This window comes from Capricornis sumatraensis, chromosome 10, assembly GCF_032405125.1.
Source record: "Capricornis sumatraensis isolate serow.1 chromosome 10, serow.2, whole genome shotgun sequence".
Taxonomy (NCBI): domain Eukaryota; kingdom Metazoa; phylum Chordata; class Mammalia; order Artiodactyla; family Bovidae; genus Capricornis; species Capricornis sumatraensis.
Window position 1 is genome coordinate 20,867,346 of NC_091078.1, and position 13,962 is coordinate 20,881,307.

Sequence of the window (13,962 nt, forward strand, 5' to 3'; positions counted from 1 at the left end):
AAACACACTTAATAGGATATTCCCAAGACTTTGAGACTCTCTCCTTGGAACTGGGCAAAGGGTAAACCTTTCTTTAGAATGTGTATGCTAGGGCGGCTATAATAAAATATCACAAACTTGTTTGCTTGAGCAGTACGAATTTATTGATTCACAGTCCTTACGGCTTGAAGTTCAAAATCAAGGTGTTGGCAGTGTTGCTTCCTTCTAAGGGCTGTAAGAGTCCCATGTGTCTCTTAGCTTTTGATGGTTTGCTGGCAGTCTGGTATTCCTTGGCTAGTAGTCTCTGCCTTCATTCTCCCTGTGTGCTTATGTGTGTCCAAATTTTGCCCTTACATAAGGACACCAGTCATTTTGTATTAGTGGACCACCCTACTCAAATATGACTTCAGTTTAAGTAATTACATTTGCAGTGACCCTATTTCTGAATAAAGTCACTTTCTGAAGCCTCTGGGAATTAGGCCTTAAAACATAAGAATTTGGGGAGAACACAGTTCTTCCCATGACAATGTCCCAGACCTGACAAAGTAATCTTTTACTGGGCACGAAGCATCATAAACATTGACTCCATAAGTACAGCCAACTTTATTCCTTAAAATGACTTGTATCTGATTTAATAGCCATCATTTTCAAATATGACATTTCAGGTAAGCCGTTGGTTATATAATTGATTGTTCAGCCAGTTATGAAAGAAAAGTACAAACTAGTGAAAAGGGGAACATACTCTTACTGAACCCATGCAGACAGCAACATTACAATCAAAAGAAGGGAAACCTAGTATGTTTGAATTCTCATTGAATTCTGGGGATCAGCAAGAATCAGATAACAATTTTTTAGTTGACTTACTATATTTTGTTACAGATATATATTACAGATGATCACCACAGTAAGTTTAGTTAAACATCTATCACCATAGCTACAGTTTTTTTTTTCTTGTTATGAAACTAAGATTTATTCTCTTAGCAAGTTTCAAATATGACTGGAAATTTGTACCTTTTGAGCCCCAGCCAGAGGTGGCTGGGGGTAGGGGCAGTGGATAAAGGGGCTCAAAAGATACAGATTTCCAGTCATATTTGAAACTTGCTAAGAGAATAAGTCTTAACAGTTTCATAACGGTTTTGTAACTGTGGTGATAGATATTAACTAGACTTACTGTGGTGATCATTTGGAATATATACAACCACTAATGTGTTCTCTTTACCTATGAGCTTATTTTCATTTGGTGGTTGTTTGTTTTTTAGATGCCATGTGTAAGCAGGGTTGTATAGTGTTTATTTTTCTGACTTATTTCACTTAGCATAATACCCTTTGGAATCATTTGTGTTGCCACAAATGGCAATATTTACTTTTTTATGGCTAATATTCCATTGCATGTATATGGCTGTGTATATATTATTTGTGTGTGTATGTATGAGATGTATACACATCTCATATTTTCTTTATCCATTCATCCATCACTGGAAACGTAGGTTGTTTCCATATTTTGGTTATTGTAAAATGAACATGGTGGTACATACATCTTTTCAAATTGATGTTTTGTTTTACCCAGAAGTAGAATTTCTGGATCATACGGTAGTTCTATTTTTAATCTCTTGAAGAACCTCCATACTGTTTCCATAGTGGCTGTACAGTTAACATTCCCAGTAGCAGTACATGAGGCTTTCCTTTTCTCCACATCTTCACTAACATTTGTTTCTTGTCTTTTGGATAATAGCCAATGTAACAGGTTGATATTTTGGTGTGATTTGCATTTCCCTGATGATTAATGATGTTGAGTATCTTTTCATTTGTCTATTGACCTTCTGTATGCCTTCTTTGGAAGAATGTCGGTTCAGGTCTTCTGCCTATTTTTTTTTTAACCAAGCTGTTTGTTTTCTTAATGTTGAATAATATGAACTGTTTATGTATTTTGGCTATTAACTCCTTATTGGCATATCATTTGCAAATGTTTCTGCCATCTAATAGGTCTTTTTGTTATGTCAGTGGTTTCCCTTGCTGTGCAAAAGCTTTTAAGTCTAATTAAGTCCCGTTTATTTTCACTTTTGTTTCCTTGCCTTAGGAGACAGATCCAAAAAGAGTTGCTGCGATTTATGTCTAAGAGTGATCTGCCTGTTCTCTTCTAGTTTTATGGTTTCTGATCTTAACATTTTGGTCTTTAATCCATGATGATGATTTCCTTTGCTCTGTAGAAATTTTTTAGTTTTGTATGCAGTCCTGTTGCTTATTTTTGCTTTTGATACCTTTACTTTTTGGTCAAATTCAAACAGTCATCCTCAAGACTGATGTCAAGGAGCTTGCTGCCTATGTTTTCTTCTAAGAGTTTATGGTTTAGGTCATACATTCAAATCTTCAGTGTTTTGAGTTAGTTTTTGTGTGTGGTATAAGAGTGGTTCAGTTTCATTCTTTTGCATGTGGCTGTCCAATTTTCCCAGCACTATTCATTGAAACGACTGTCCTTCTCCATTCCCAGGTGGCACTAGCAGTAAAGAATCCACCTGGCAATGCAGGAGACATAAAGAGATGTGGGTTTGATCCCTGGGTAGGGAAGATCCCCTGGAGGAGGGCCTGGAAACCCACTCCAGTATTCTTGCCTGGAGAATTTCATGGACAGAGGAGCCTGACATGCACAAATAGGGTGTCAGAAGAGTCACGCACGACTGAAGTGACTTAGCATGCCCCATTGTGTATTCTTGGCTCCTTTATCTTAAATACACTGCTCATATGTGCTTTGGTTTATTTCTGGGCTGTCAATTCTGTTCCAGTGATCCATGTCTTATTTTTAATGCCAGTACCATACCGTTTTGATTATTGTAGTGTTGTAATATAGTTCAACCCTGCCATCACTCTTATTTGTCTCTCACACTTCTGTTACTGTCCAGGAAGTCTGTCTTATTTTTAGTGGCTCCCAGTTAGTTGAGTATATGGTGAGACCTATCAGTTTCCCAAAGGGGAAAGTTTCAACAAGTACCTAGATTCAGGCTGATTGGATGCCAGACTCTCAGGCAGCAGCTTTTAAGTAAACAAATATATATCATCTTGTGGGACCGCAAGTGAAAGTCACAGTGGCCGGCAGAACCAGGCAACATAGAGATGTTTCTTGGGCAGCAGCTGTGTAAATCAGGGCCTTGTTAAAGGTACAGGCTCCTTTGCAGGAGTCTAGCAACTTAAAGCAAGATAGAGGGAAAGTGTAGAGATGGCATCCACTAGCTTCTATTCCCAGAGATCACTTCAGTAGGTTGCTAAAGCTCCAGGACAAGCTTGTAGGCCTTTTCACAGAAAACTGGGGTATATTCCACTTGCTGTTCATGTTGTGCACTAAGGGTGGTAGCCAGCCAAGGACTGTTCTCTAGTTGTTAAAATCCCATGGGATCCAGGATACAAACCCAGCTATCCACCAGAACCAGGCAGTGAAGGGGAATCATTAAGTGATAGCCACAATGGATTACCAGATGGGAATACAAGCTCCCCTGTGTAGTAGAGGGACAGTATACAGATAGGGCTCTCCTGAAATCCCTGAGAAAATTACAGTAGGCCTTTAGATATGGATTTAATTAGAAGCCTTCCTCCTAGCCCAAAGCTCTTTTAGGTAAACTAATACACCTTTTTTATAGAAATATTGGACACCTCCGTCTGTTGCTTCTTGCTGTGCCCTGGGGTGGTAGTCAGTTAAGTCTTTCTCCATTGATTATAGTCCTGTGGGACCCTCAACCCATAAGCCCCATTAGACCTCCAGGGTTGGGTGATCTAGAGGTGTTCGCTAGATGGCTGCTGCAAAAATCAGGGCACTAGGTGAGGATATAAACTCCTTTCTGGGAAATACTGGCAAGCTGAAGTGAGAAGAGAAACTGTTTTTTAACATTTCATTTCATCTTACTGAAGCAGAGTTTACAAAATTGATGTGAATTACTTTACTTTAGAAGAAGGAGAAATGACTCCCTGTAAGGGAGATCCAGAAAACAGAAAATTAAAACGAAGTTAAACATTATATATCTTGGATTGTCAGTTCCATAAAATAGCTTATCAGCTTAAAAAGAATATATGAGAAATCCTACTGTAGTCCACTGGTGTCTTCTGAAAGTTCTCCAAGCCATGTCTAGCCACTGAAAAAACCTGTGCCCAAGTGTCTACTTGACATATAAATGATTTAAAATACCAGATACAGTCCTTTTCACAGGACTCTGAGACTATCCTTATTTGTCGATAGTACAAACTCTGGCCTGTAACTTACAGAAAAGCTTTCAGACAAGCGTAAGAGTAAAACAAAAACTATTCAGTAGTAGACAGTGGCTTAGAATAACTGTCGCTTATTTATTACTGGTAATTGTCAAGTGGAAGGATATGATGAGGGTCCATAATAAGAATAAATTTAACAAGGAAATTTGTATCTGTTGTATTTGTGACAAACAGAGCACATTACAGGCATATTTTGGAGATATTGCCATTTGATTCCAGAACACCTCTATTAAGTGAGTCAGATAAATATTTTGGTTTCTTGGTACATATAAAAGTTATGTTTACATTATCCTGTAGTCTGTTAAATGTACTGTAGCATTATTTCTTTAAAAAATATATGTATCTTAATTAAAATATTTTATTACTAAAAAATGCTAACCATTGTCTGATAATAAAAATCATCATTAATTTGTAAATGCCACAATATCTGTAAAACACAGTAAAGTGAGTTATGCCTGTATTCCAAAAAGGTTTTTAAACAAGAATGTTTCTAATGATGATGATTAAGCCTGTTTACAAAGAAGTCAGTGATTCTTACATCTGATTTATAAAGATGAATAAATATTACTTTTTATAGACGAAGAAAGCCTTGAGTTACAACATGATAATCCTGAGACCTAATACCAGAAATAACACCAAAAGAATCAAGAAAAGAGAGTCAGTAAATCAGGGGTCAAGTTTAGACATCTATATTTTTGTAGAACTCCACTTGAAAATCACTGGCCTAGAAGATGATAGATGTAAATAAAAATGAAAGTTCAATAATAACTGAAATTAGAACTGATACCACTCACCACTGGAACTTTCATAAATACAGGAAAACTTGACAGAACTATTCATGAGTTTTGAATAATGTTTCCCCAAAGCAATGACATTACTGAAATTTATTAATTTATGAAATTTTTATATTGTTTACCATGTAAATTAGAAAAATTTATAATAATTGCATTTTGAAATATTTTTTATTAATTTAGAGAAGTGAAAATTTTATATTTACATTTACCATATAAATGTAACCTTCTGATTTGACAGCTCTTCCCATGCAACTCTTAACAATAGTAACACTTCAAATCAGCGTAATTATTTCTAGCATCTCTTCTTATATGTTGAAACGGCAGATCTCTGTGATTCTCCATAGCCTCTCTGGGAAATCTCAAAGGAATTTTCACTAACACATATAAAGTATCTGGAAGTTCTGTTTTTCTATGTTTAGGATATGATTTGGTGAAGTGTGTTAGTTTGCTAAGGCTGCCAAAATACCACAGACTGGGCGGCTTAAACAGCAGAAATTGATTTTCTCACAGTTTTGGAGGCTAGAAGTCTACAATTACCCTGTCAGCAGGTTTGGTTTCTTCTGAAGCCTATCTCCTTGGCTTGCAAACGGCTACCTTCTTACTATATGACCGTGTGTGTGTTGCTGGTGTCTCTTCCTGTTCTTACGAAGACAGCTTGCGAACAGCTGCCTTCTTACTGTATAATTGTGTGTTTGTGTGTATGTATTTTGCTGGCGTTTCTTCTTGTTCTTATAAAGCAAACAGGAATGTTGTATTAGGACACCTTCCTAACAGTCTCATTTTTCCTTAATCACCTTTCTAAAGGCCTTGTCTCCAAACGCAGTCATATTCTGAGGTACTGGGGCTTACGGCTTCAACATATAAACTTGACCAGGGGACACAGTAGCCCATAACAGGAAGACAGAGATCAAAAAAGTTGTGAGAGAAGATTGGAAAACTTTATTAAAAGATGTAACCTATGATGCTTGAGAAATAATACCTGGTTACTTATTTTACTGAAGTGAGATTAAAACATTTCAAAATAAATGTAAATGGTAATGTGATTGAAAAGAACTTTAGCTTATTCATAAGTGAGGAGTCTTGATTCTTTTTTTCCCCTTAAATAATGTAAGACAATAAAATTGACATGTATAGAAAGTTATTCTAGTAAGATGCAGAATTTTTGCTCTTTGGCAGATTACACAAAAGTAAAGAACAACATATAGATGAAGGCACGGGAGCACACCCTTAAAACTGAAGTGGACTTTTCTAAGATTTTAACATACTGAAAACCTTTTTCACAGTCAAGTATAAACCAAGGCAGATGAAATTCACGTAGCATGCTGTGTCTTCAGTTATGCTCTTCCATGTTCTGGACAAGCTGGTAGATTTTCAAGGGCAGTGGTATTGTGTCAGAGTCCTTGAGGTTAAGATGACTTTCATATTAGTACTAAAATGTTGTCTGTGTTATTTTTTTTTTTTATTTTTTTATTAAATTTTAAAATCTTTAATTCTTACATGTGTTCCCAAACATGAAACCCCCTCCCACCTCCCTCCCCATAACATCTCTGTGGGTGATCCCCATGCACCAGCCCCAAGCATGCTGTATCCTGCGTCAGACATAGACTGGCGATTCAATTCTTACATGATAGTATACATGATAGAATGCCATTCTCCCAAATCATCCCGCCCTCTCCCTCTCTCTCTGAGTCCAAAAGTCCGTTAGTTGTCTGTGTTAATATGCAATGCTTTTGTTCCTGTTCATTGTCAGATAAATCAATGAGTATTTTTAAAATCTCTTAATTTTCAATTACTGATATGGTATGTATTAGTGCTTTTAAGCCCTTTGGGATTCTGAATAAGTCCTAAGAGTGCAAAGGGATTCAGAGATCATCAGAAACTACTTTTCCTTGTAAATCAAAGGCACATAGATGGTTGTATCTCTGTCAGTATTGCTCCTAAATAGTATGCTTTACAGAATTGTAAATAGCTCAGAGACACCTTTTAGGTAGCTATGTTTCTGAAGGGGACCCTAAACAAGACTCAGTAAATGGGGAAGGGAGTTCAGGAGAGCCTATTTTAAAGTCTTCTCATTTTTTCCTGACAATGTAGTTTGTAGAGAGTAAGGAGAAGGTGAACTAGCCCTCCTAGATATAACAATGTATATTGTAACACTGTAACAGTTAAATCAGATTATTCGTAAAACAGACATTCAGATTATTATAGTTAAAGGGAAATTGTGGGGAGGGAGAGGAGGATCCATATATTGGCATTGTATATAGGTTTTGCTTCAGGTTCAAACTGCAGTTGATTGGCAGTTGCTCTTGGAGTTATAGGAAGGAGCTTATGAAGTGGAAGTTATGAGAAGGACTTTGAGAACACTTGGGGTGGAGAGGAGTGCCAAAGTTGTTGAGGGTTGTATGTTATAGGTAGAAGAGGTATAGTGTCTCTTCATAACTTTAAAACAGGGCATCACTAATAAATATGTGGAGAAGGGGTAAGAATTACTCAACACATGAGAATTGGTAGGAAAATATCAGTTTAGATCCTAAACTAACAATATATTCTAAAGGAAATTATAGATGGATTAAAGTTATATATGAAAAAGTTCTTAAGATAATTCTGTAATTTGAGGATGGGAAAAACTTTTCTTAGCGTTATGGCAATGAAACACATCATAAAGAATAAAACAAATACATTTGATTTAATGGAAAAAAGAAATCTGAGTTGAAATTAAATAATTTAGGAAAAATGTTTGTAACAGATAAAACCTGAGATAGTAGCCAAAGTACTCATACATATTGGTGTGAAAAATAGTAAGATACCTAGTAAATAGGACAAACATTTAGACATGTAATAAAGGTAGTTAATGGAAATTCCCAGTGAGGAAATCGAGGTTACTAAGAAACATATAAAAGTTATAATCAAAGAGAAATGCAAATTCAAAAAGCCAAGCAAAATAAGTGGAAAAGAACAAGCATTAATCTTTCCTATTACAGGGCAATGTGGTGGATAAGGGGATGCTAATGGTCCAACCATAAGATGAGGAAGTAATATTAGTGTATCATTTTTCAGCCCACAATGAATTAATGGTCTGTGGGTGTCAGTGGTTACTAACATCACAGAAAGGAACACAACCATACATTATGTGCTTCCTGATGAAGAATAGCCTTGTCTACTACCATGTAATAATTTTGTCAGAATAATTGAGTAATTAATCTAATGAAATCCTCTCTAGATCCAGCTACTAATTTACAGAAATATACAGAAGACTGAGGAAAATACTAGTAGAATATTCAAGGATATAATCACCAAAATCAATCTGCAGGAAGCTGTGTAGGACAAATGACTAGGTTCCACAGACGTTTTTAGAGTTGTAATTAAAAGAAAATTAAGGAAAATAATTTTTGGTGCTATTCACAGCCCCCAGAAACCTTTTCATGTACTGTAGTCTATCCATTTACTTGTTGATTATTTAAAGAGGGCAGAATCACCTTTTAGAAACAAATGAATAACATCCTGCTCAGTGTTTTGAAGAAAGTGCATGACTTCATGTGGACTTGTGAAGATGATGTAGAGAAAAGATTTTAAGTTGAGTGATTGCTTTATTTAATACTTTAAATTTACCCTTTTAATCTGTTCTTTAAAATGTTTGGCCTTGAACGTTCTTGTTGTGGAAAATTTGGTCATTAATGTTCTGATCTCTGAAGCTCTTATTATTGGTATTTTCTAAGCTAGGTAATTTTTATATTATATATTAAACATTTACTCAGTGTTTTTACAAATAAAACATTGTGGTTAATAGTAGGGAATGATCCAAGGAAATTAAGATGTGATCCCTTCCTTAAGAATTTATAATTCTGTAGCAGTGATGGTCACAAATAATACAGGTGAAGAATTAGTCTAGTCAACTGACGAGTGGAGGGTCAGGACTAGGAAAACAGAAATGGATTATGTTTGGAAATAACTGGACTTAAGTTGGGCTTCCCTGATGGTTCAATAGTAAAGAACCCACCTGCCATTGTAGGAGACTAGGAAACGTGGGTTCGATCCCTGGGTTGGGGAGATTCCCCTGGGGGAGGAAATGGCAACCCACTCCAGTATTCTTGTCTGGGAAATCCTATGGAAAGAGGAGCCTGGTGGTCTGCAGTCCATGGGGTTGCATAAGAGTTGGACATGACTTAGAGACTTAACAACAAGAGCAACAAAGCCTTAAATTATATATGTTGTGGTGCTATAGTGTTTTGGTATGTGATACTTTTTTTTTAAATGATGAATTAGTATATTTTATACATTTATTTTTATTGAAGTATAATGATTTACAATGCTGTATTAATTTCTTATTTTTTTATTTTTACTTTATTTTACTTTACAATACTGTATTGGTTTTGCCATACATGGTATGTGATACTTATAAATAGTAGTCTAGTGGTATTTTTGTTAGTATTATAGATAGTTTTTCCATTTTGAGATAAAGAAGAGAAGGAGGAAGAGGCTTTGAATGTCTTTTTGAAAAGGGACTTTATTGTTTCTTCTTTTATTTCTACTAAATTTGTTTATTAATATATATATTTTTGGAGCTGGTTTGGATGTTATTGATAGTTTCTAATAAAGAGCTGTGTGTGTCACTTTACTTTCGTATAGCTTTGTTGAGAGAGAGAAGAATTTTGCATTACTCAAGATTTAACATACACTGATGCTTGTTTCTTGTTTGTTGTCATTCTTTTTAAAATGAATGTTCCTTTTTTTTTTTTTTGGCCATGTCCCACACAGCTTGCAGGATCTTAGTTACCCAACCAGGGATTGAACTCTGGGCCACAGCAATGAGAATGCTGAGTCTGACCACACCAGGGAATTCCCCAAAATGAATATTCTTACTTTTTATTTTCTTCTGAGCTATCTTTTATACCTTTGATTCAGTTTTTATATCATCATCAGTTTTAAATATATTGAGATAATAAAGATCTAGATTAAAAAATGTCAGTTTGATATGCAGATCAAAAAGAAGACTGTACAACAGAAACCAATACAACATGTAAAGCAATTTATCCTCCAACTGAAAAAACAAACCAAAAGAAAGCTTAGAAACAGAAAAAAAAAAGACCAACCAAAAAGCTTAGCAAATGCTGGATGTGCTTGTGGGATCATTTAATGTTCCATTAACTTGGTCGGTCAACATTCTGAGTCATTTGTATCATTGAGCCCAGGATTGGAAGGTCTCATGAAGTTAGAGATTAAGAGGAAGTCCAGTAGCATATTTGATGCTCTAAAAAATATATATATAAATCTTGAATTTTTTAATGTTTTATTTTTATTACAGATTCTGAAGAATATTTCTGTGTGAAAAGAATTTTCTCAGGTGGAGATCAAAGCTTTTCACATTATTCTAATCCCCAGGTAATAAAAATCATATGAATAATTTAAATAAGCTCAGATAATTTCATATTAGTATTTTTTATATGTTACAAAGTAATGGCCTTAATTTTTTTCCTCAAGTCTACAAATATTTTCAGATCTATTTGACAAGTTTTTGTTTTCAGTTTGTTTTTCAAGTTTTGTTTTCAGGTGTTTAGCAGAGATTAACTTCCAGATGCAGAATGCTTTGTATATAATCCTCTTCCCTCAAACTCATCTACTTATTTTAAACTTTAGAACTGTGGGCCACCAGATGACTTTAGATATCCTGATCCTTCGAAGCAGATCTGGACTGTGAATGAAGCTCTAATTCAAAAATGGCTCAGCTACCCCTCTGGAAGATTTCCTGTAGAGATAGCCAAGTAAGAAATGTTTTATCTACGCAAAGACAAAATCTACACAAAGACAAAATCTCTCAACTCCATGGTAGAGGAACCTGTACTTAGAAGTTTTTATTTAAATAAATATTTCATTAAATATCATTTACTGAATGGTTTATATACAAAAGTTTAAATGTCTGGAATTTCTATAATAGTGGATATTTTAGGAGATCTCATTTAAAATTGTTATATATTTTAAATATAAAAATATACATATAAGAATATGCAGTTCTAAAAATACTAAATATAGCCACTTTAGAGATTGGGTTTGCAAAAAAGTTCCTTCTGGCTTTATACTGGTCACTTTCTTTTAACATCTGTATTCCTAGAAGAATTGAGTATTACCTCCTTCTTGAATATTTTGCTTGCAGATGGACTTGTTTAGTACTTTAAATTTTTGTTGTTGTTGAAGGTGGTGTAGGTATTTGGGATGAGGGATTATAGCTGATCAGCTGTGGTTTAGTTCTAGATTATGTTCCCAAACTAAAGTTTTTCTTAACAGCGTGAAGAGTATTCTTCAGAAAAATAACTTTCCAGATTAGATTTACCACTGTGTGGAATTAAGAAAGTTAAATATGCTTGTTTTGACAAAAAAAATTTTTTTTAGGAACATCAGATTTATTTGGTGAATCTGAGGATGATAGTAATGTTCAAGAGAGTCTAGGTTGAACAGTAATACCTCTATCAAGATTTACTTAATCTGTAGTAATTTATAGAATTCCAATTTATTCTGAATGTTGATTGGAGGAATGCACTGTAGCATTAAATATTAGTTTAATTTTTATTAAAAAATGAAGGTAAGCAGATTTCTAATTTTGTGATTTGGAGATTTTTAAATTTCTTTTTAGTGAAATTGATGGAACATTTTCTTCATCTGGTTGTCTAAATGGAAGTTTTTTAGCTGTTAGGTAAGTGGCAATTCTTTGTTATACTGAATTTTTTGAATTTATTATATTAAATAATAATGTCATTAAATAAATGAATTTAAAGTTTATTTTATCATTTTTCTCTCTCTCTTTTTTTAACAATAGCAATGATGATCACTATAGAACAGGCACTAGATTTTCAGGGGTTGATATGAATGCTGCTAGACTTTTATTCCACAAACTTATACAACCTGATCATCCTCAGATATCTCAGCAGGTTTGTTTTTAAAGTATTTTGTATTTGTATTATGTTCCCTGTTGAGTTTTTTATTCCATGTTATTCTAAAGCTTTGTTGCCTAATTAACTCTATAGTTTCATATACTTTATTATGATGTCTTTGTATAAACTAATGTAAGAATTTAAATCAGGTATTATTTTAAACTGTTTGTAATTTAGCTGTCAGACGTCTGTAAATCTTTCCAGATGTTCAGAGCAGACCCTTAATCACTTAACATTACCATGTTGGTTAAGTCTACATAGCTGTTGATGCAGAGAGTTTAAATTGAGATTTGTACGTAAGATTTTTAAGATTCTTTTACAAATAGCACTGAAACATGTATATTACCATATGTGAAATAGACAAGCAGTCCAAGTTCGATGCATGAAACAGGACTCTTAAAGCCAGTGCACTGGGACAACCAGAGGGATGGGAGGAGGGTTCAGGATGGGGGGACACACGTACCCCCGTGGCTGATTCATGTCAGTGTATGGTAAAAATCACCAAAATATTGTAAAGTAATTGGCCTCCAATTAAAATAAATAAATTAATTAAAAAAAAGATTCTCTTATATTGGGTAGGCATTAATTTTCATTGTGCTTCAGAGTACATTCATTGATGCATCATAAGATGGTTTCTTTTTTTCTTTTCCCTTCACCATTTAACGTTTCCTGTGGTGTAAGATTTTCTTTTTCTTTCTGTTTTTTTTTTTGAATATGCATTCATTTTAAATGAAGTAGATTTTACTTTTTGTCAAAATGTAGGTGGCAGCTAGCTTGGAAAAGAATCTTATTCCTAAACTGACTAGCTCCTTACCTGATGTTGAAGCATTGAGATTTTATCTTACTCTACCAGAATGTCCCCTGATGAGCGATTCCAACAATTTCACCACAATAGCAATTCCCTTTGGTACAGCTCTTGTGAACTTAGAAAAGGCGCCGCTGAAAGTACTTGGTAAGAATTTTAATACTTTTTTCTTTTGTAACCTTTTTTCTTTAAATGAAAATGCTAGTTAAGTTCTTACTTTTTTGCTGTTTGAAGTTTTGCTACCCTGAATTATTTTGACATTGTCTCAGGGAAAGGTAAACCTGTTTTTCAATTCATTACTTTTTGCTAGTCATCTGATGCTAGTTGTTAGAGCTGTTGGAGGCAAAGCATGTTAAATATTAAAATTTTAATCAAACACAACAGTGGAGACAATATCAGGAAAGATAAAAACTGTTTTTCATATTTCTCTAAATGGCACCCCACTCCAGTATTCTTGCCTGGAGAATCCCATGGATAGAGGAGCCTGGTGGGCTACAGTCCATGGGGTCGCAAAGAGTCAGACATGACTGGGCGACTGAACAGAAACTTCCTCATTCACTCCAGAGTGATCTTATTGTTAAACTGTAAAGGAAAGGGAACAGTTAAAACTGAACAAACCTGGGTATTAAATCCCCTTGAACTTCATTAGCCCTTTGCCTTGTTTGCCAATTTTCTGATGTCTCTCTCTGTGAGATTCCACTCTTCATTTGATCTTATTTCTCTGGGTTTTTGGCATAAACTTTTCTCACTTTGATTTTTCTAACTGTATAGATTTCGTCTCTGTTTGTTGAGTGTTATAGTTTGCCTGCTACCTTTAGTAGCAGTGCTTTCCTTCCTTCCTAATAGTATTCGTTAGCTATGTCAGTCTGAGATACATACGAGTAATAAAATCAGTACAAGAAGTTTTGGGCTGAGAGTGAGCAGAGGAAGCAACAAGCAGTGGGTAGAGTCCTGGAATCTGAGGGAATGAGCCAGTGAGTGGTTAGAGGAGTGAAGCAGGGACTCACAAGGGTATTCTTGCCATGTTGTCAGAAGTTTTCCTATTCCTGTCTGTCTCCTGCACAAGACTGTCACATTTGTAGTTAATAGCTATAAATAGTCAACATGGGGAAAGACAGACATGGTATACTCTACATTATTCAGTTTCTGTATTTGATATTTAGGAGCACCTTGCATTCAGGTGGTGCTTCACATTTCAACTTTAAGTTGAAAG

At 34.9% G+C, this 13,962-nt stretch overlaps 1 protein-coding gene across 7 annotated transcripts in view; it reads left to right on the forward strand.

Annotated features, from left to right (window-relative positions):
- Positions 1 to 13,962, forward strand: part of HERC4 (HECT and RLD domain containing E3 ubiquitin protein ligase 4) — a 124,567-nt gene that overhangs the window by 64,774 nt on the left and 45,831 nt on the right. For all 7 annotated transcript variants that reach the window (XM_068982137.1, XM_068982139.1, XM_068982140.1 and 4 more), the window contains 5 exons: positions 10,324 to 10,400; positions 10,656 to 10,780; positions 11,647 to 11,706; positions 11,830 to 11,941; positions 12,707 to 12,896. In XM_068982137.1, coding sequence (XP_068838238.1) covers positions 10,324 to 10,400; positions 10,656 to 10,780; positions 11,647 to 11,706; positions 11,830 to 11,941; positions 12,707 to 12,896 — 564 coding nt within the window. The remainder of the gene's footprint in view (positions 1 to 10,323; positions 10,401 to 10,655; positions 10,781 to 11,646; positions 11,707 to 11,829; positions 11,942 to 12,706; positions 12,897 to 13,962) is intronic.